The 21,729-nt window shown below is 46.5% G+C and overlaps 3 protein-coding genes across 4 annotated transcripts in view; 2 read left to right on the top strand and 1 right to left on the bottom strand.

Moving 5' to 3' along the window:
• Nucleotides 1–124: 124 nt before the first annotated feature.
• Nucleotides 125–2,839, bottom strand: ADPRM (ADP-ribose/CDP-alcohol diphosphatase, manganese dependent). 2 transcript variants are annotated; one of them, XM_086762489.1, is made up of 4 exons: nucleotides 2,281–2,839; nucleotides 1,586–1,702; nucleotides 1,053–1,344; nucleotides 125–256 (listed from the first exon to the last, which is right to left on the bottom strand). In XM_086762489.1, coding segments are annotated over exons 1-4 (969 nt in total). In that variant the 3' UTR covers nucleotides 125–255. The 2 variants fall into 2 exon arrangements, with proteins under 2 accessions (XP_086618615.1, XP_010126065.2); XM_010127763.2 differs by lacking the exon at nucleotides 125–256 and having other exon boundaries at nucleotides 803–1,344.
• A 59-nt stretch (nucleotides 2,840–2,898) lies between these two features.
• Nucleotides 2,899–8,631, top strand: SCO1 (synthesis of cytochrome C oxidase 1). Its single transcript, XM_086762044.1, has 6 exons — nucleotides 2,899–3,066; nucleotides 3,186–3,276; nucleotides 4,123–4,320; nucleotides 5,243–5,335; nucleotides 5,449–5,564; nucleotides 8,091–8,631. The coding sequence occupies exons 1-6, from the start codon at nucleotides 2,899–2,901 to the stop codon at nucleotides 8,217–8,219; spliced, it is 795 nt and encodes a 264-aa protein (XP_086618170.1). The 3' UTR covers nucleotides 8,220–8,631.
• An 11,865-nt stretch (nucleotides 8,632–20,496) lies between these two features.
• LOC104476946 (uncharacterized) overlaps nucleotides 20,497–21,729 on the top strand; it is a 125,988-nt gene continuing 124,755 nt past the window's right edge. The window contains exon 1 of the mRNA XM_086762646.1: nucleotides 20,497–20,715. Within this exon, the coding sequence (XP_086618772.1) occupies nucleotides 20,512–20,715 (204 nt within the window). The 5' untranslated portion in view covers nucleotides 20,497–20,511. The remainder of the gene's footprint in view (nucleotides 20,716–21,729) is intronic.

Raw genomic sequence — 21,729 nt, 5'->3', positions numbered from 1 at the left:
AAGGTTAGGATCAGTTTGGTGAGACCTAAGGATGCCTGGCTGCTTCCAGCAGTGCAGTTTGAGATTTGTTAAAACAGTTGAGGAACACTGTCAAATCTGAGTGGGTAATTTTTCTGTGGAAACTCTTGTTCAGCTGGCTTCTTCATACATTTTCAAAGCACTGCTGATCTAAAATGTGTCCTAATGGTATATTCAAGGTATCCTGTCGTCTCTGGATCACTCTCCAACCACCTTGTGCTTTGGGAAATCTACTGTTCTGTAACATAAGGGAAAAACACTTTTTTCAATAAGTAACTATTGACAGCCATAAAACTTCCAGATATCTGCCTGGATACTCCTCTGAGACTAACTGAAAAATTGAGCAATCTGTATTTCTGTTCCTATGCTAAAAGTAGATGTGGAATATGTCTGAAGAAACATTTTTACTATTATCTTTAACTGAAAATTACTGGTTTTACAGAGTAAGAAATACTATTTTTCTAAAGAAAATTCAATTAGAGCTTCTGTATCTTTATCTTCTGTGAGATGCGTACTCAAGACTGCCACCAGTAGACGTAGTCACTAGCGCAACTCTGCTTCTCACAGAATTTGTGTTCCTGGAAAGCAGAACTCACGCAGCAGCCCAGTGACAGCAAGAGACGTTACTGACTATGATGATAAAAAAACTGAAGTGCGGCTGGGCAGGTACAGTTCTGCATGCTTTAATTCTGACTGATATAAAAAAGAAAAAGGTGGCTTTTTTTTTTGGACAATATTCATAATATGGTTTGCTTTTTTTCACAGTAAGTAACAGTCCAGTCAGTTTCAAATCAACATTGTTCATTCAAGTATATTTATTTCAAACATGATTACTGGCCTTCTCTAGTCTCCATGAAGAAACTAGGTCTTTTTTCTAACAGAAACACAATTTCTAAAATTCTGTATCCAAGAGAAAAATGTTTGAGTTTAAGCTTTAAGTATCAGCCATGCATATCTTTTTACAAACAAGTAAAAAGCTGAATCCCCTGCTTTTTTATCCAAGTAATTCCTGAAGAGCAATTGTATTTGCTTACCATTTGCAGAAATGCATAACTCTGTCTGAAATTCTGCCCCTTCCCTTTAGTATCATTTTATCTTCATAGACATAAATAGTTCCAAAGGCATTGCTTTCCGGTGGAGTTTCAATAACCCCCTCCAAAGTCAGATGATGAACTCCATGAGAGTCTGAACAATAGCCACCATCATGCAGGTGCCCTGCAAGAAAGCAGACCACGCACTGATGGGAGTGTATGACCGAAAGGGCATCTTCATAATTCCAGGCAAGGCAAACTCTGTCTGAAGCATCTGGATGAATGGGCAGATGACCTGCAATTGAGAGGGGAAGAAGCAGGAGAGTTACTTTAAATATAACCAAACTCTGCCTTTGTTGCTGGGACATTCAGACATCTAACTGTATGCAGAAAGCTCACCTGAGTGCGAGACATGGTTGCTATTCTCCTACTTCAGTGGAGCTACAAAGCTGCTACATGTTTTCCTCAGCTAACATACATGGGCTACGTAACTTTTTTTTTGCATATATCCCCGTATATCCCCCGTATCCACCTACCCATAACTATAACTTTTTCTTCATTTTCATCAGAGAACTTGAGGACTTCATTGAACCAGTCCAGCTGGGCTTGGCTAAATCCTCCGTTAAACTCTACAAAACGAGGTTCTTCAAGTCCTGCAGAGAAGATGAAGGTTAGGCATAGGTACATACACCTCTTGTGGCTTCCTTATTTGCTTGCCTTATCTAAGTCTGCTTACGATAGATGGTTTACTCTTATAAGCTTTTTTTTTTTTTTTTCCCATTTCTTGAATCAAAATTCCAGCCTCCTTGGACAAACAAACAAAATTATTTGTTACTGTTTTCAGGGGTTTTGGTCATGCTGCATGCACAGGATTTCCACTCTTAGGATCCCCCCCTCCCCAGCATGGGATAGGGTTGGCATCACTTGACGCTCTGAACTAACAGCTGCACCAAGAGCTGCCTTTTGTTCTGATATGGCAGAGCACACAGCACAACATAACCTATCCCAAAAGCACCCGAGCAGTATGATGGGTATGGGGGAGCATCTCCTGTGCCCGCCTACGGACCCACTGACCAGCTCTCAGCCAACAACAGGGAGGACGTGGGCAGAAATAGGGCACATGTCTCAGCCCCCTGGGAACCAGATGTCTGCCCTGGGAGCTGTCTTATCCTCCTGGGAAGTGGAGGATCAGCTGTCTGTGCTCCCTGCCGAACGATTGAGCTGGGAGTACCTGCAGGGCTGTTGAGGTTGTTATTGGGGTTCTTCTCCCGCAGAAGCCGCAGGGACTCCTGGTAGCGGGGGCTGTCCGGCTCCCTGCCCAGGATGCTCAGGTCGTAGGCGTCGAGCACAACTACGCGGAACTGCGGGGCTGGGCTGAAGTGATAGGCCTGGCAGTCCCCGGCTGGCGGGCTGGCCGTGGCCCCGGCAGGACGGCTGTTGAGGCCGGTGTGCACCAGGCGGGCTCGGCTGAAGTTATAGAACTCGTGGTTACCCCATGTGTGATGCACTGGCACCGACAGCCGCCCCAGCGCTGCCAGCACCTGCTCCAAGGCACCTTCGGCCTCTCCGCTCCGGGCATTGAGCCCATCGATGCAGTCACCCAGCTGCAGCACGAAGGCGAGCAGTGGCCTCTCTGCAGCCCACGCTTCTACAGCGTCCCGCAGCAGGTTAAGGCTCTGCCGGTAATACCGCCGCCGGTACCCGCCGAAATCGTAGCCGTCCTCCGCGTCCGCGTACTGGATGTCCGCGATGACACCGAAAGCGAAAAGCGGCGGCGGCACCGCCTCCATGGCGGCCGCTCCCAGGTGAGGGGAGCGGAAGGGGCGGACACGGAAAAGCGGGCGACAAGATGGCGGCGGCGCTGCGCTGCGGCCGGGTGGTGTTGTACTGGCGGCTGCCGGGCGTGGGCAGCGCTGCCCGGCCCCTCGCCGGCCGCTTCGCGTTGTCCGCGCCCCGCAGCCGCCCGCTGTCCCACCTGCCGCCGGGCAGCGGCCCGCGGTCGGGCGCGCAGAGGAGGGTGAGTGAGGGAGGGCGGGAGCCGCGTCTCTCCTCAGCGGGGGAGCCCAGTGCGATGGGCCGCGCCGCGCTGTGCTGTCTCCCCCGCTTTTCAGTCCCTAAACAGCTTCTCCTCGGCAGCTGGTGTCGTGGCGGTCGCTGGTGGCCACCTTCGTGCTGTGCGGAGGGCTGCTGGCCGGCATGAAGAAGGTGAAGCGGTGGAAGGAGGAGGGTGAGTGCGGAGGGGAGGGACCGGACATTTCCCGCCTCGGGCCGGGCCGCGCTGCCTCGGTGGGACCCGGCCTGGGCTGGCAGCGTGTGGCCGGGCGGGGGAAGCAGCACAGGCGTCGTGTTTTGTGTTCAGATGATTTATTTTTTGTATTCAGGTGTATTTTACCCGCTGAATCACGTCATGCTTCGCACAGCGCCGCTTCGTGTCTGTGTGCCTGTAAGTGCCACAGAAGATTTTCAAAAATTAAAAAAAAAAAATCCTTCACGCTTAAGCGTTTTAAAATCCATAAATGTGCTTTACCTGTTGGAAAAGTTGTGTTTCATCTGGCACGCTCCTGCCAGTCCGGGCAGCACAGGCACGGAGGCGGTTTTTTGTGCATGTTGTTTTCCCTCTGTGTAGCCTATGTGTGCATTTCCCTGTCCTGCAGGGACTGCCTGTGTGTTTCATTTTCATGTTTTTGATGTTGAAAATCAGCTTTTAGGATATGTTCAGTTTGCAAAGGATACTAATTTTTCTGTTTCACACCAAGCCAGGTACCTGTCTATCTTTTATTTTAATTTCTTTTTTTTTTTTTTTTAATAAAAATGCAATCAGATGCCAATCAAAGATATTATTACATTTCAAAAGAGTTTAGTGATATATTTGATTTTGCCCCAAATTGAATGCTTTTTGGAAGCCTTGTCCACATTGGGCTTCTGCTTGATGGGCATTGGTAGATCTTGAAATTTCAAAGCCCTGGGCCGTGACTCTGTAAGGCTGCCTGACTCTCGACTGCTTCTGAGGCTCACCTGGGAAGCAGCATGGATTGTGGCATGGACGTGTTTGATCTCCTCTTGTCTTTTATAGAACTGGAAAAGGAACGAAACAGAGGCATTGGGAAACCGCTGCTAGGAGGGCCCTTCTCGCTCGTGAACCATGAGGGACAGCCCAGGACCAGCGAGGACTACATCGGCCAGTGGGTGCTGATCTACTTTGGCTTCACACACTGCCCTGACATCTGTCCTGATGAACTGGAGAAAATGATTGAAGTGGTAGATGAAATTGGTATGGGAGTTCAGTTGCCGTAGTGATCCTTTTTATAGGAGGTCCAGGTTAATTGTGGTAAAATATCACAAGTGGTAGTAACTGATGATCTTTTTATAAAAGCACTGTTGACTGCTATTCAGTTATTGATTTAATTGCTAAGTGATACGCACACCAATCTGCCTGTCACCGATCTGATATTTAGAGCATGACAGCACTTATCTTTCCACAACAGGGGACTTCTCGATAATAAAACGTGATGGTGGCAGCTTACAGGGAATGGTGCCATTGCATTATATTTCTGCCGAGAAGTGGTTGTATTAGGGTTTTTTTCCCCTCAATTTTATTCATTGTGAGAACAAATATCTGTGAGAGTCTCTTCTGAGAGTGACTGTGCTGTGGAATGGAGGTTGGGGGAAGGATGTGCAATTGAGGTGGTTTCCTCAGCCTGCAGGCCCTGAAGAGTTACGGAGCAGGGATAATAGTAACCAAACAAGTGGGAGTGCGGACTAAAGTGAAGAAAATATAGTGAAAGCTATGGCTGGAGTGTGAGGGGATGAGCTTGGATTGTGTCTTCACCTGTCCTGCTGCTCCACCATGACAGATGTGCTTTGATTGTATCGACCATTGTGCTTTGATACCTGCATCGTGCCCTGGCATCTTCTGCATTGAGCCAATTTGTCGTTTCTCCGAAGCCAGGCAGGGTCTCCACCTGAGAGGCTGACAGTGTAGCTGCACCTAGCACAGGCACAGAGCATTGCATTTCATGGCATTTGCTTCATTCGCAAGTTACAGAAATTAGGCTGCACAAAATGGCCTTTGTTTGTCACTTAGAGTGGGCTTGGATTGGTGTTATAGTAGCTTGCCAGTGTCCTTGTTTGAAGGGAGGTGAGAAATGATTTTTAGTTTTCTAAGAAAAACAAAGTAATTGTTATTGTCACAGATAAAATTCCATCTTTGCCTAATCTGACCCCGCTCTTCATCACCATTGATCCTGAGAGGGACAACGAAGAAGCCATTGCCAGATATGTTAAAGGTATTGCTGTTTTCTTCCTCAGTGTCTCATGGCATGTAATACAGAGCACTGAAAAGGAGGCACTTGCTCTGGTTCTTTTTACTAAAATGTCTAAACGTCTTATTTCTATCTAGAATTTTCTCCGAAGCTGATCGGATTGACTGGTACCAAGGCACAGATTGACCAGGTGGCCAAAGCTTACCGTGTGTATTACAGCGAAGGCCCCAAGGATGAAGACAATGATTACATAGTAAGTAAATGTGGGGCCTTTGCCCTGTGAAAGACTTTGGATAAGAGCTGCATGTAGATTTTAAAATCAGAAGGCATCTGTTGCAGTCTGTGCTGAAGTCCTACCTGACAGAGCCCTGTTGCACCGATGTGTTAAGCTGTGTTTTAGAGATCTCAGTCAGAATTAAGGTGCCCTCTTACAAGCTCAGAACCTCACTAAAACGTATTCTAAAAATGTACAATCCCAGGCCTGCATACAGAATAGCATATAAGCTAGCAAGCCTGGCTGTGATTTGAAATTTTTTCTTTTGTGTGTTGTTTTTGTCTGGCTGTTTGCCTGTGCTCCAAAGTGAAAATGGAACTGGGGAATTAAGACAGTAGGAAGAGGGAGAAGTGAGAGATAAAAGTGAGTAACAACTCATTCCATGCTAAAATGACCCCAAGGAGCATGGTCTTCCTGGCAAGAGACTTGGATGATGCAAAGTCTGCCTGCAGATACTGTGGGGATCTTCCCTCTGTGTCAAATGACCTGGAGGAAAGAGCGTATTAATGCTAAATTTAGTGGGAATAAAATACAAGGTGTAATAGTGTGAAGGGGAAAACCGGTTTAACTGAGGCTAAACTGGGCAGTCAAAACATTACTGTTTGAAAATTAATAGGACTGGTTATAGGGCTCTCAGCTGCTGCTGCTGCTTCCTGACTTGCCGTGCCCTGAGCAGACTGGAAGAGTAGCGTAGGTACAAGTGGTAAGTGAGGATATACGTTGTATGAGCTTAATTTTTTTTTCTTAATTACAAGAACTAATGGCATCAGAGAAAACTACAAACAGATTAAAAACAAAGGTGATGGTTCTTGTTGCAATGGCCACATGAGAAGTGGAATCCTTCCCTACATACACAAATAGTCAAAGTTTATAGGAGTCCACAGAGAGACTTGTTGTTAGTCTTTGGAAAAAATGATCTATTGAGGATTAGGAGATGCACAGAAATCTTGCCTAGCTCAGGAAGCCTGTGAGCTAAAAATGTTTGAAAACTGGGAGGCAATAGAGGAAGATAGCATATTTTTTGAGCTGGTTTTGTACTCTAAAGCAACTGTTGTTTGCCACTATTTGAGGTAGGATGCTGATGCAGTTTGATTTTGGTTTAATCCAGTATTATCTATTCTTAATCTGTTTTTTAAAACCACCTAACTGCAGCAAATAAATTACCCACGTGGACAAAAAGATGAGTGAAACAAATAGGTGGTGCATAGAAAGAAACAGCAAGAGCAGCACGTGATCTCAGTAAGGAGAAGATGGAATCACTCTGGTGATGTGTATTGCTCTGCATTACTTAAGGGGGTGTGAAGTGGGAGATAAAGAACTTGTTTTCAGACACAGCTTGAAAAACAGTGGGTTTGCACACAAACTGCACTCCATCCTGACTGTAATTAATCTTCCATAGCCCAGGGAATTAAGATACTGTGAGCAGGGTACCTGATTTTTATTTGTTGCTAGCTTCCTGTTGAAGGATCTAAATTGTGATTCAGATTCCTTACTAAAATTGTCTGTTAGAACTTGATTTTGTGATCTTATCTTGAATGTTTGAAACTAGATTAAAATACTTGCATTAAACTTTCTTCAATAAAATTTTGATAAACATTCCTTCAGTGGCAGAAATCCCATTAAGTTTAATGCATGCTTGTAGTACTGGAAATATTTACGTGACTTCTTAATTTCAAACACAGTTGTGCTCTCAGTGCGTGAGTACATTTCAGTTCTTTTTTCTCCAGTGGGATGATGTAGTCATTGGGCAATCGCAGATTCGTGGCCTCCATTTTTAGTATTTTGTGTCTTTGCTCATAAAGATGTGTCTCAGTTAGATGCAGACAGTACTTGCAGTGGCATTTTAAATAGATTTACAGTGGAGTTAATTTTCATATAAATCAAATTGAAATACCTTCAAGGTTCAAGTAATTGTTACTTTCAACATTTTTTTTTTTTAGGTTATTTCAGTTCGAACAGCAGAGGGAGCCCTCTCCCAGCACACGTATTTCCCTCTGCACCAGCTCATCTATCCGCAGCTGCGGTATCTCAGTGATGCTCTTGGTCCCATTGTTTGCGCTGACAGTGAACTTGGTTTATAAAATAAACCTCTGTTTCTGTTTGATTTACATCATGTGAGCAGTAGGAGCTGGAATACCTTGTGAGGGTCATAAGCATCACGAGAAGTAGAGGGAAACTGGGAAAAATGCGGGGGAAAGACCAGTAGCCCGCAAGTTTGCCTGAGCATTGTCTGTGCTGCGGGAAGGGTGCCAGCAGCTTAGGGAAGACTTGTCTGCTTGCAATATTCCTTCATGCATTCTGAGCATGCAAATAGTTTTCTCTATTTATTTTCTTTGGTAGAACAAGAAAAGGCTGCCAAGGTAATGGTGAGATTTTCCTTATCTTGCTTTAGCTTGTTGGTCAGAAGTCTTGTCAGAGAGTTGAACCAAAGGCTGAATGGGACGCTGCTGACTTTGAGAGATGTGCAGGATCCTTTTTACCGAGCCCTGATGTGCTCTCTTGCAGGTGGATCACACAATAATAATGTACCTCGTTGGGCCAGATGGTGACTTCGTGGACTATTATGGCCTCAATAAGAGGAGCACTGAGATTTCTGCATCTGTTGCTGCACACATGAGAAAATACAGATCCTAAAACACAAGGTCTTCAAAGATTGATGTGAACATCGCCTGTAGGTTTGGCTGGAATTGGACATTGGAGTTAAAGCAGAAACCTACAAGTGTATCATCCTGTCACCACAACCCTCCTTTCTTCCAAATAAGAAAGGTAACCATACTTCTGGAAAATACCATTATCAAAAGTCTTTCCCCGTGGATATTATTTGCAGCAAGAACTAGGCTACGGAATGAAATTTGGGACTTCTCTGAAATAGTGTTGGGAGGAAAAAATGGAAAACACCTTTCATTTGGAAATAACGTGTACTGCTCATAAAGTTAGTTGTTATCTCTTGGCAAGACATCAACCAAGGACGATCACTGCGGGAGGATGATTACTTGATGAAAATCCGTGTGGGCCATGGCATTCTTGGAGGACTCCTGCCTTTTTTTTTTTTTTTTTTTTTTTTCTCCACTTTTTTGCCTTCTGGGAGATGCAGTTATAATATTATAAGCAGGAGAACCTTAAGAGTACTTCTTTATCAAGGTTAAGAAGGTGAAGAGCACTGAAAGCGTCTGCAGCTTCCATGTGTGGGACCAGCCCTTTAGTGTGCTTGATCTCTTCTTCATTTGAATGCAGAAATGAAATGTTTTTTTCTCAGTGGTTTCTCCAGGTGAACACTGTTAACTTATAAAGAAATGAGTAATCAGTTGCAAATAGATTTTTTTTTTTAAAATTCTTTTTTTTCTTCCTGGTCTACATGACTTTATCATAGTTGGCCTGATTGTCATGTGCTGAATACTGAAGTGGGGGGAGGATGAAGGGCATCTGTGTCTGTGCATAGGGCTGTCAATCAGATAAATTTTACGCAGTGCAGCATTTGAAAATAAAGATTGCTTTGTATAAGCAGTATATTTTTTTTTCTTTAGTTAGGTTTGACTAGAATATCATCTGAACTTTGTGTACTGGTCAAGCTTCATTATTGCTCTGTTTTGTTTCTTTTTAGAAAGTAGTATTTATTTGTAGCAGTGCAAACCATAAGCTGAATGTGCTTTTTTTTAAGGTAGCTGAACCCCAGAGAGTAGTCCACAGGAGACAAAACAGAAAAGTTCTTGGTGCAGGTCCCAGAGTGTTTCAGACTGAAGGCAAATGCTGCTACTGGTAGCACTGGCATCCTTCTGAGTGTGGAGGCTGGAAGAGAATGTTCCTGTCGGAGGGAAGGTGCAAGGTCTATGGTAAATTTCTATCTTTCCAAAACCCTGACAAGTAGTAAACTTAATCTGTTCTAGAGCAGTTCTAAAACATGACAAAGTAGTACAGGTCCACATCAGCTGCCCTGTACTGTGGTGACCTCCTGAGGGTATTGGGAAGGTTACTGTGATAGAATATGTGTAAGACTGCACTTTTCTGATAAAGCTCTGTCAAGGAAAGAAGATTCCTGAAGTTTCAAGGTGTCCCGTCCCCCCGCCCTCCCCCAAATTTTAGCTAGTTTAAAGAAGGGGGTTTTTCTTTTTCTGTTTTAAAGGACCAGCAAGAATTTTTCTGTATCCGTTTACAGTGAGAGTTTTAAAAAGTATCTTAGTAGAATTTAACTTCCTTTTCAGCTGTTGTTTGTTTTTTTTCCTCCGTGTGCTGGCTGGCTTGATTGCAGTAGGCAATAGGAGTGGCTTCCAAAGGAAATGTCACACTTTGTCTTCTACCAATTAAGAGGCTGTGTCACATCCAAGGTGTTACCAATTATATTAGTGTCTGTGCTAAGTGGTGCCCTGGCAATAATGATTTTATTTTCATGGAGTGATTGCAAGTGTCAGCATTGTTTCTAAAGAGCTTTTCCTCGCCTTTTATTTTTCCTCACAATCCTAGAGGTAATTTATGTTCAAAACTTTCCTTATAGAGCTAACTTTTGGCACCTGCTAGCTCTGGATTTCTTTATCTGAGTGGCAGTGCACCAGTTCGTTTTGAAACAAGACAGGCCATGGCTTGACCTGCTGGTTGATAGTCTTGTGGGAAGCTGAACTGGAGACCTCTGGAGCTCCAGAGTTCCAACCAGCACTTCTGTGTTTCTTTGAAATTTGTCTTGTTGGGACCGTACTCGCTCAGTACGCTGAGCTCCCTGCTCCAGATGAGCGTGTTTTGTTTCTTTTTTTTTTTTTTTTTTTTTATATCGAGATCTTTACCAGGGAAAATCACCTCCTTTCTGAACTTCTGGTGCAGTTTTGAGGATGACTTGTGCCATACAGTGCATTGGGATATGGAAGGTGGTAAATTATATTTATCTGCTCTTGTGATAAGAGCAACATCAAAGTACCACCTCCCTGTGGGTCTCTGACCCATTCAATAGCAGTCCAGTCAGTAGTGGACAAGTTGTGCGTATTAGCTGGTAACTAGCAGTGAGTACTGCTAGCAGAGATAGTGTTTGGAAGTGCAGGCCTGTGCAGCTTTTTTAAATGCCCCCTCGTGTGCTGTAGGACCCCCAGTTCTTATTTACCTTACTTGCATTGGGAAATACTTTTTTCCCCTCCTTGAACAAGTCAGAAACTATCTGAATATTTACCTTGAGAGTGGGGAGGAAATTTTTGCTGCTTGTCTTGCTTCTTTTTCTCTATTAAGGAGTCCGTTCCTCTCTGTTCTATGTTTCTTGAAAACACTGATGTAGAAGACCTCGTGGGAATGTGACTAGGAAATGGAGCAGCTGATCCAGGAGGATGTTTTTTTTTCTGCCCGTTTAAAGTCTATTTGCACTTCTTTTGATTACACCCAAGCACTTAAGATACTCTGTGGAGAAAAGATTAATTTTAATACTGTAATTTGGATCTTTAGGGACTGAAAAGATTCATAATACAAGTTTTTCAGCCATAGCTGTATTCCAAAAGGAATGGAAAAGAGACAGTATTCCATATCTAAACATGCAGCATGTTGATCATGGGGCTAAGGGAGAAAGAAGTTATATTTATTTAAAACTCATCTTATTTAATTGACCAGTAAGTAGAGGAGTGGTTCGAATTTGATGTATGCAATAACCTCTGGCAGGAACAAACAGGGCTTGGCTTGGGGACCCCTCTCTTCTGACAGTGTGGAGGATCTCTGCCAGGAGGAGTCACTGAAATGCCAGGGTTGTGGATTGTGCCGTGTGGGGTTTCTCCCTACCATGCCGGTGTGCAGCCTCCTGGGACTGAAACTTCCCTTTGTGTTTGGGGTCTCTTATTGCCCCTCCGTTTTTCACAGGGGAGCATGTGTGAAAAGTGTGGCAGTTTCCTTGGGTCTTCCCCTGAATCACTGTGCTGATGGCATTTTGCATATAATGGAAGCATAAAAGGGGCAATGTGCACGTTCTGCAGCAGGAGGAGGTTTAAAGGAAGTGGATTAGCTGGCATAAAGGAGACACGCAGAAATGCCATGAGAGGGGCTAGGCAGATGGGTTGCTTGGCACAGTGATCTTCAGTAGGTTCTGATCAGTTACTGACAGCAGGAAAGAAGCAATGAAAATTTGATTCCTGTTCTTGAAAGATTGCTGGATAATAGTAAATTGCCATTAAACACCTACTGCTCAGCTCTCAATATGTGTGCAATGAAAACTGGCTCTGTAATGAAGTCAGTCATACCACAAGATGGTATCTTTTTTTTTGTTGTGTGACTCCACATTACCTCTCATGCATTTTTATATACGTTGGATAATTGGTCTTTGGACCAAGGTATTAAACAGCAAGAGTTTGGAAAGCTCCAAGGATGGAGGCTGTACAACCTCTCTACATGGGTAAAAGAATGAGTTTCCTGCTAGAGCAATTTTTTTTTCTTTATATCCAGTCCAAAGTTCTTATTTCAGCCAGCATTTTAACTCTTTCTCTTTCACCATGCACCAGGGTGAAGAGCCTGACTCCATCTTCTTCATAACCTCTTCATAGGTATTGGAAGGCTGGTCTTAGGTTCTCCTGAAGCCTTCTTCCCAGGCTGAACAAGCCCTCTTCCCTCAGCCTCTCCTTGTGTTGGCCATGGCCAGCTCCAGGCCTCTGTCCATCTTGTCCTCAGATTCTTCTCCCCAAACTGCCTCCTGGCCAGTCAGTTCCCGTCATGTGTTTTTGCAAGGGCCTTTTCCTCACCAGATGCAGGACTTTGCATTAACCCTTGTTGAACTTCATCAGGCTCCTCTCAGCCCATCCCTCCAGCCTGTCTGGGTCCCTCTGGAGGGCAGCTTTGACCTAGAGGGTATCAGCTGCTCCCCTCACTATGTTGCTATCTGCAGATTTTATAAGCAAATGTGTTGTTGCCTCTGCCTGGTCATGGATAAAGGTGTTAATAAGGAAAACTTCCAACAATTGCATTCATTTGGCAATGAGAGCCTGAACAGCAAGCTGTGGTACAATGAGGCTTTTGTGATGGCAGTCCTTCAGAAGCTGCAGCCAGTGGCACTGTGCTTCGGTGGCAAAGATGCTTGGCCATTGAAGAAAGCTGACTGAAACTTAGTGTCCTGCAGCCACCCAGAACTACTTCATCCTTGCTAGTTGTTACCTGTTAGCAGCCTGAGGAAGAAAGCAAGTCTTCCTCATCCCTATCTAGGCTATGTGTGGTTTGAGATACTGTAGCTCTTTCTCCAGTAACTTTGCAGATATCTACATTTTTCTGAGCCTTTTCTCACTTCATCAGACTTGCATGGTCCAAGCACTGACCTGACATTACAAAGATGTGCTCCCATCAGCCTGCAGCCAGGACTGTGCGATGAGTGAGGGGTCTCACGTGCTCTTTGGTGGGTTACAGGAAGGAGCTGAAGGCTGAGCGTTGAGTTGGGTGCTTGATCACCTAGCTGCAAATCAGTATGTATTTTCAGTCAGGTACAACAAGCAATGTGCGGGCTGCTGAGGAGTCAAACAGCTATGAACAGCCTGCTGTGGTGCTCTGAGGTTGCCAGTTGAAGCCAAGGCTTTCCAGTCCCTGCTGCTGGAGTAGGGTGCTCACCTGGAAGACCCAGCAGCTGTAGCTGCAGGACAGTGTGTGCTGGGGCTGCTCAGGACCTCCCCAGCCTTGAGGCAGTGATTGTGTACTTAGTGAAGCTGATATTCTGGGCTTTTCTGCTGGGAGGAATGGCCAGAGTCCTTGCTGTTAGATGGGGACTGATAAGCAGGTCAATTTTAGTGGGTTGCTCTTAAGTTTGGTGGCCTAAAAAGAAAAGCAAAAAGCTAACTATTTCACCCCTAAAAGAGAATTTAAAAGGTTTGGTTCAAATAGAAACTGATTTTTTTTTTAAAGCAAGCTATGCTGCTCATGGAGTATCTGGCCCCTGACTTCTAGCAGCTGTGCAACAGTTGTACAGCTGCCTGGGAGTACGGGGATTTGTGCTGGGGAGATCTGGGCAGGAATGATTGCATCTGTCTCTGTGCAAGAGCCAGCTCATTCCATGTTTTAAGCTGTGTATTACTAGTTTAATAAAGTAGGTTCCTTCAGCGTGCCAGGGAACTTACTCAGCTGCAGCTTACAAAACCTCCTTGTTCTCCCAAAGTCCTTTGTGCAGAAATAGACATCAACCAGTAAATCCACTTTTAATTTGTGGGGGTATATTGAGCCATGGGTGCCCTTATCTGAATGAAGGACAGCAATAAAGCTCCCTGGCAACACCAGGACAGAGAGAGCCTTGCAAGGCAATGCAGCTTGTTGTGATGGCACCCTTGTGACCTTCACCTCAGGGCAGCTTCTGCAAATGATGTTGGCAGCGTGGAGCAACAGACAGAACTGCAGCTGCTGTTCCCAAGGGCTGTTTGCAAGTAGATGTGCACCTCTGTGTGTGCCCTGGGGCCTTTCTGCAGGGCCCTAGGAAGGTTCTGGTAGTAAAGGAAGGTGTTTCTGTCCTCTGCATGTGAGAAACTGAAGCAGGGGCCTGGGACTCACCCTAAAGCTAGTCTTTTCCTGGGACATAATTTCATGCCGGCCCAAATACCAAGCAGTGGAGCTTGTGGCAGCCCTGGCTGTGTTGGGATGGTGTCAGTGCTTCTTCACAAGATGCAATCTTGCACCTTGTTGTGAGGCAGCAGCCCCCGTGTCCCAACCCCATGTGCAGTTGGCCTGAGAGATCTACTGACACTGCCTCTGACTGTGTAGTGGGGGGGGAGAGGCAGAGTGGCCCCAGGGCCAAGTAGCACCAACTCCAGAGAAGTAAGGAGTCCAGAGCTCTGAGCTAAGAAACGAGATCCAGGCACTCAACAGGTAAAACAGAAAGACTGCTTTTCCAGCTCTTGCAAGGCCAAGAAATAAGCATCCTTTGCTTTTGTAAGAAAATATTGGGAATGAAGGTAGCTTGTATAACGCCCTTGGCTCCCACATCATCTGAAATGGCCTGCTTGTGCCCAGACATTTCTTCTTCATGGTTAGGGTTAGGTGGGACCCCTCACATTGTAACTCTGGAGCTTGAGGTGTAACTTGCTGCGATTTGGCCCTCTCATTTTCCGTACGTACTGGGGACACATTGCAGTAACCAGCACTCTGAGTCAGCACTGCTGTACGTCCTCCAGCAAGCTGTGGTCCTCACAGCCCTTTCTGGGTTTTCCCACCAGTTGCTGGAGATGCAGCAGGTGCCCCACCACTAGCCATGACTCTTGGGTTCAGGCTCAGCCAGTTGATGAGCCTCTCTCGCCTGACCAGGTCCTTCCGGCTGCGGGGCAGAGGAGACCTGGTGCCATTCCCTTGCTCACCCCGTGCCTGGGGAGCTGGTCTGGGGAGTCCTCCTAAATCAGGGGTATGAGACCAACCCCCTGCACCCAAGCCTGGGTCTGTGAGGTGAGGCACAGAAGCACTCATCAGTCTGGGAGGTGTCCCTGGAAAAAGGGGCAACACCAGAGCATGGTGGAGATGCTCTGAGGTCTTTGGAGGAGAGCTGGGAGATCACTGGGTAGTTTGTTCCCTATACTGGGTCCCAGGTTGGTGTGAGTGATTGTAGGGACCAAGTCAGAGAGAAGGGCTTTGCAGGAAGGTCAGTGAGGCACAGTCTGGCATTGGCACTGACTCTATGGACGTCAGTTTGGTTTTGGGTCCTTTTGTTGAAAAGATCCTGGCCTGCTCTTGGTTCTGCACGTGTACAAGGTGCCCACCGCAGGTTCCTGCAGTACACAGACTCCAAGCCTCAGTCCCAGAAATCATGGTTGTATTTTGCTGTACTCTTCATGAAAACTTTCACCGAAGGCATCTGGCAGAGAAAAGGTCAGCCCAGTCCTTTTGTGTTCAAGAAAGCTGAAAGTAATTGAAACCAGAAGCTGGTAACCGTTAGGAGGAATGCAGTAACGAGCACCATTCCTTGTGTTGGGAAACAAATTAAATGCAGTGATAATTTAGCTTAGTTGCAATTTTCTGCACATATAATCTGTATACTTTATTCCAGTTGTGTTTAGTACTTGGGACTTTTGAAATAGGAGCTGTAATGCAGAGCTGCAGTGCAGGAGAGGGTGTAACACTAGCCTCTGGCTTTCTTAGAGTGCTCATTTCTGGATAATATATGTTTCTGAGAAAAACCCCAGCAGATTTACTTATAAGCTCTTTAATTAGAACTTTGTCTTCACTGGAGTAATTTCCAGTCCCGTATAAGACCAGGTTGTTTTTAGAAAGGTGCAATAACCCCATCCCTGCAGTGCTGCGTACGCTGACCTGCTCACGGGCTGTGTCTGCTGCTCCAGGTGCCCTGCAGCAGCGGAGGGACACTGCTGGCTCAAAGCTTGTCTGACGGCCGCACTCTGAGCTCCCTGGCAGCGCTGTCGCCTCCGTGCTGCACTGGGTAAGGGCAGCAGTGATGGCTCCTGAGTATTTGTATCCAGGCTCATGAGAAGGTAAGACATCCCTCCTCACCCATTGATCTCTCCGTTTGCACCACACCGTTTCTTAACTTCGGTTATATTTTTAGTGCATTTTGTTCGCATTTGAAAAGATGTCCATTGAAGGAGGCCATTGTTTTGAATGCAGGTGTGCAGCTAAACCTTCGCTCCCGGGCCATGGGCACCTGAACGGGGATTTGGTGGACCACAATGACCTGGGTTCACAGCAGCAAGCCCAAGGCCTGCGCTCATCTTGCTCAGACTGCTCCGCATACGCAGCCTTGGGTTTTCCTGAAGGCTAGCGGGATCCTTCGCAAGTTCAGAGGCATCACTTATGTATGGCCTGTCGTAAGTAATGGTTTTGTGCGTAGGAGACATCCAGCATGATCTAGGGGTTCAGATGAAATGGTTGAGATGTCCTCCAGCCCTGGGAATGAAATAAGAAGTATCTCCCTACAGGAATAGGGCCAAAAACCAGACATTATACCAGGAGCAAGCTGTCCACCAGCTGAGCCCTGGAGCCCCTAGTCTGCAGCCAGGTTTCCTTCTGCTGCCCCTGCTTCTGACACTGACTCTTAACATCTGTCTCCACTCCTCGGAAGGTGAGAAACATTAGCTGAAAATCCCCAGGCTAAGAAAAGGTTTGATTTCATGTCTCCTGTTTTCTGGCTGCTGGTCTTGCTGGAGGTGACCAGAGCCAGGCTGGTCAGAGGGGCTGAGCTCCGCTCAAGCTCTCCAAAGGCAGTGACAGGCTCTGGAACCGACACTGAAGGGTTGGGTGATCAGGTCCACAGCCTGCTTTGAGTCTGGCCCAACCTCTTCCATTCGAGGAGGCAAATTGTTCATGTGTGATCTCCTCTGCAAAGTAGGAAGAACAGCCACCTTGCCAGAGTGAAATATGGAGTATATTTAAAGCAGTTCCTCTCTGGAAAACTCCAGACACATGGAACAAAAGCAGTAGTCTTTCTTCAGCTTGCTGAAATTCTGGGATTTCCTTGGGCTGAAAGACCTGCACTGTCCCACTCATGCAAGTCTCACTATAGTGTATAGAAAGAGATTTAAGTTTTAGATCTGTCATGGCACTTTGTGATTTTAATTTCCATGAAGCTCTGTCATCCCTATTCGTACAGCTTGTCAAACATCCAAAGGCTCCAAAGCACAAATAAGTCTAAACATAGAAAGATTTGTACTTATTTCTTGAGCCAGAAAAATCTAATGCATGTCCTTAAGCCTAAAGAAGAAAACTCCCAAAATCTAGATGTGCAGATTCATCTGCACTCCCCAAGCCTCGCTGCGTTCCTGGATTGCAGTGTAACGGGCACATTTTAGTGTCTCAGTGCTTGCTCCAGGCTACCTTCTAACAAGGTTTTAAAGCAACTATCATCTTGAGAAATGTGTTTATACAATGATGGAGAACTGCTAGAAATAGGAGTGTGACTGTTACAATGAAAAGTGGGGCCTTTTAAAATAGCGGGCATCTGATAGCAATGGCTGGTGTAGCTGGTTGCGTAGTTCATGGGTCAGAGTTACTTAAGAGATCTGTAAGTAATTAATGCGTATTTTTTTAGCTACTAACCCTTGCTGGGCTAGGGAGAACATGAAATGGTGCTACAGCTTCTGGATGTGCTGGGTGGCCCTGATTCAGAGTATTTGAGACAATGGCTGCGTGCAAATGGTTTTAAACAGTCCAGGACGTTCTTGGTGCATGCTCAGCAGATGCCTGGGGCTAGTTGGCAGCAGGGGCTACCTGTGGGTCATTGCTAGTTGTTTTCCTGCACTGTGCTCCCAGCTGGGCACCTGAACCTGTGACAGGGAACAGGGAGAGTGGCTCTCACTGCTTGCATGTGCTCTTTGTTTTTGCATACCTGGGAGCAGGAACGGCCCTGACCGAATCACACTGACAATTCAGTGTCAGGACAAAGCCCCAAGCTGATAGTTGGTGTGGTGTGTCTCGACTTTTTGGAGACACTCAGTACATCCACTGTGCTGAGTTCAAAGGGCTGATCACAAGGGATGCTTGCTAAAAAAAGCTTTCCCTCATCCTCTAGGCTTAGGGGGATTCTAGGAATTCATGGTTCATGAGATATGTGGCTGTGGTGTCCATTTTTAGTGACCTTCAATGAAATTAAGGGCAACATGGAACATATTTGTCAAAACACTAGTGACAATGACACTCCTACAAGACCACAGGGTCAACTTTCCTCAGGCAAACACAAGCAGGGCCAACTAGTGTGTCTGAAAGATGAGGTAAGGCCCTCACGCTGCAGAAGCAGCTACAGGTGCCCCAGGGTGCTCCAGCTGGGCGTGGTGGTAGGAGCTATTTGGGGTAGGCTTCTGGCTTCACACACATTGTGTAGGCTTCGTTCTGATGAGGAGGGGCTGATGCTGCAGCCTTGGATGAGTGTCCAGGCAGCGCGGAGGGCAAACGGGTGATACTGAACAGTGACAGATGACCAAAACAGGCAGGATGACATAGGGGGAGGAGACCCTTCCACTCGTGCTCCAGGAGCTACCTCTGTCTGTGTAGGTGTGAAGACTCCTGTTGCTCCTGCCAACTGCTGTCCTCACCTGCCCGGCCACGTGAGCTCAGTTTGCAGCCGTTGCCTGTCTGCTCTGTACTGACCAAAGAGAGCATTTGGGACTGTAGGACTTCCAGTCATAGCCCACCCTCACCTGAAGGGGGTTAGGTTCATACCCTCTTTGCAAGAGTTTGAGTCAGCTTTGCGAGAGTTTTTGAAGAATCAGTGAGGGTTTTATCTTGTTGAAAATGTGCAACCGAGAACGCAGGTTGCTGGGCCAGAGTAATCCAGCAGAAACCTGGCTGTGCTCCCTGCTGGTCATGGTGCTTTGCCGGGAGATGGGAGAGCTCAGCTCTGGGTTCTACCTGACCTCCAGCCTCTCCTGCAGAAGTGGAGAATTTTGCTGCATTTTGATGTTTCTCCATGCTAATTCTCTCTAGTTTCCTATGCTTTTCAGAGCACATATGTAAGCTGACGTGGGTTTGGTGATGGTTTGGCAGTGTGCTCCTGGAAGCCTGTGGCACAGCGCTGCTCTGGAGAAGGAAGAGAGGTGTCTGAGTCTATGCTGGCCGTCCCTTGCTGCCAATCCTCGATCTGGGCTGTCCAAGCAAGAGTTGCATAGGTGCAGCGTATTCTTGCACAGCCGCCTTCTCCTTACCACTATCCTTCTCACCTGGGAATTGCAATCAGCTGCGTCTACCAGCCTCATGGCATGGTGTGACATGGCTTCTACGGCTCCTTTTGGCAGCAAGGGTAGTGAATGCCCTCAGCAGCCAAAGTGGTATTTGAAGCCAAATTTCTGTAGTGTATTCAGGTATGAGTGAAGTGCTGGCTGTGGTCATAGCTGGCAGGAGAGCATGTTTCCAGTAGAGGAAATTTTCACAACAAAGTATCTACAAACCACGTTTAGGTCCCAGAGTTACTAAAATTGGAAGAAAAGAGTGGCTCCTTTCTTTACATACTGTATATGGCAGAAAACGAAGTGGTGAGCAGGCAGGAGTGTCGATCCCTTCCTTCCAAATATAGGGAAGGGGCCGAGCTAAGGAAAGGGGCTGAGCCTATAAAAACTGTCAGGGAGAAATCCCTTGGTGGCTCCTGATCCCCTGGCCATGCTCGTGGCCATGTTGTGACCAACTCGCAGAGGGGTGGAGGGTTCCTGGCGCAGGTGCTGCTCCCTGTGCTTGGATCTTCACAAGGCTCTAGCACTGTGGTGGGAAATCTGCTGTTGATTCCCTGCTGGGCCGTTCCTTGGGTAGGGACGGACTGGTATCTGCGGTTTACTTCGCTGGTCCTCAACCGGAGTGATTGCTCACAGTAAGTAAGTGAGAGGTACCCAGCCTTTGAAGAGGCTGTGGCTTAGCCGGAGTCTGACCTTCCACTCTTTCTCTTTCAGAGATCAGAGATGTCAGTCTGTTCCTTCCTTCTTTCTGCTGACTGATTGTTAAGGTGAGAATTTAAGGCATGAAAACTAACAGCTTGCTCAGACTGGCATGAGCTGGCTCTTCCCTTGCACTCACTGTGGGCAGGTTCCCATTCTTCCCCCTGCATGAGCTGCTGTAACGGGCATGTGGCTGTTTCTGCCCACTACAGCCACGCACCAGAGGACTAGGACAAGCTCCATGTTAAAAGGGAGTGGGGGAAATAATGAATGAAGAGGAGAACTGGAAGAAAAACAGGCTTCAGGGCTTCAATCTTACTATAGGAATACTTCAGAGATCCCTCTCCTTCGCTGCGCTTGCCCAGGGAGCCCTCCTGCTTCTTTGGGCATGGATCCCCTTTCCCTGGGACCATGAAGGGTGGTAGCTTTTCTTCATTGCTTTTGTATGTTCCAGCTTTGACAAGCAAATGCCTCCCTCAAGCCATTGCGGTGTGCGTCGGAGAGATGGGAAGGGTGTTCAGCTACCTGCTGTCAGAGCACCCAACTTAGGAGGGGTGGTGGGCGTTCAGCTCCCCTCTGCCCAACTCTAAGGACCGCACAGGGGACCACCACAGCAGGCTCTGTCTTTCAGTCTTTCAGCTTCAGCCATGAGCAGAGATGCCAGCATGGAGGTTTTTGGTGAGGCTGCACCATACCTGCGCAAATCAGAGAAGGAGAGAATAGAAGCCCAGAACCAGCCATTTGATGCCAAGACCTACTGCTTTGTGGCTGACCCCGAGGTGGAGTACACCAGAGGGAAGATCAAGGCTGCACAGGGTGGGAAGATAACTGTTGAGACAGAGGATGGCAGAGTAAGTGCATTCCTTCTGGCCCTCCTTCCTGCCCTGCTGAGGGGCCAGGGAGGGCAAAGAACACAGAAAGCACCAGACTAGCTCAGGCAAGAAATCTGCCCTGGCCTGCCCTCTGAATGGGTCCAGCACAGCCTCCAGAGGAAGGTGTTGCTCTGGATGCTGGGGTGAAGGTATCTGTTGGATAATTACTCTTGGTTTAGACTTTAAAGATGAGGCAGTGCTCTGAAACAGGTTGTATTGTAGCCTTGCCAGTCTTAGCGTTCTCAACTTCTGTTTTTAACCCTTTCTCATCTAACACTGTCATATCTACCGATAAATTCCTTCCTTTACTGGTAGCAGAGGAGCCAGCTACTTTGAAAGTCCCCTTTGCGTGTGAAATTATTAATAGAATCACAGGATGGTTTGGGTTGGAAAGGACCTCAAAGATCATCCAGTTTCAACCCCCCTGCCCTGGGCAGGGATGCTCTACACTAGACCAGGTTGCTCAAAGGCCCATCCAACCTGACCTTGAATTATTGAATATTATCAGTGTCACTGGCTGCAGACAGTTTTCTAGAGGAGCCTCCAAGGTGTTAATCTTGCAAAAATGCCAGAATGTCTTAGCAACTTATATCCTGATAACTTTTGTAAGAACAGCTGCAGTAGTCCAAAGAATCACCTCAACCAACGTCTTGACAGTAGGTGCTAGCAGATTTTTAAGAATAAAGCAAATAAAGAATAAAACAGTCATCCGTTGGTGCCCCGCCAGCAGTCAGAGGTATGTGACTAAGCAGAGGCTGCAGCAGGCTACCGTGTGCAAGGACTTGCTTTTCTGGGGGCTGGCTGTTTTATAACCATTTGAGATTTTTGCATCTGTAGTGTCCTGTGGGAAAGATTTCCACAGTTTAAAATTAGAGTATGTGTAAAGTTCTTCCTTTTTTTTTTTTTTTCCTGCAATATACAGCCTGGTAACTTCTCCTTATTTTTTCACAAGTAGAAAAAGTGAATAATTCTTCCTTGCTATGGCCATGATTA

Source organism: Chlamydotis macqueenii, chromosome 18 (genome assembly GCF_036417535.1).
Source record: "Chlamydotis macqueenii isolate bChlMac1 chromosome 18, bChlMac1.mat, whole genome shotgun sequence".
In the NCBI taxonomy this organism is placed as follows: domain Eukaryota; kingdom Metazoa; phylum Chordata; class Aves; order Otidiformes; family Otididae; genus Chlamydotis; species Chlamydotis macqueenii.
This window is presented reverse-complemented; position numbering and strand designations above follow the sequence as displayed.

What these genes read in the sequence shown, in the direction of transcription:
- SCO1 (XM_086762044.1), top strand. Translation starts at nt 2,899, where the DNA reads ATGGCGGCGGCGCTGCGCTGCGGCCGGGTGGTGTTGTACTGGCGGCTG. An exon ending in GGTCGGGCGCGCAGAGGAGG is followed by an intron (nt 3,067 to 3,185) that starts GTGAGTGAGGGA and finishes TCTCCTCGGCAG; the next exon opens with CTGGTGTCGTGGCGGTCGCT. An exon ending in ATGAAGACAATGATTACATA is followed by an intron (nt 5,565 to 8,090) that starts GTAAGTAAATGT and finishes GCTCTCTTGCAG; the next exon opens with GTGGATCACACAATAATAAT.
- ADPRM (XM_010127763.2), bottom strand. Translation starts at nt 2,839, where the DNA reads ATGGAGGCGGTGCCGCCGCCGCTTTTCGCTTTCGGTGTCATCGCGGAC. An exon ending in CAACCTCAACAGCCCTGCAG is followed by an intron (nt 1,703 to 2,280) that starts GTACTCCCAGCT and finishes TCTTCTCTGCAG; the next exon opens with GACTTGAAGAACCTCGTTTT. An exon ending in AGAAAAAGTTATAGTTATGG is followed by an intron (nt 1,345 to 1,585) that starts GTAGGTGGATAC and finishes TCTCAATTGCAG; the next exon opens with GTCATCTGCCCATTCATCCA.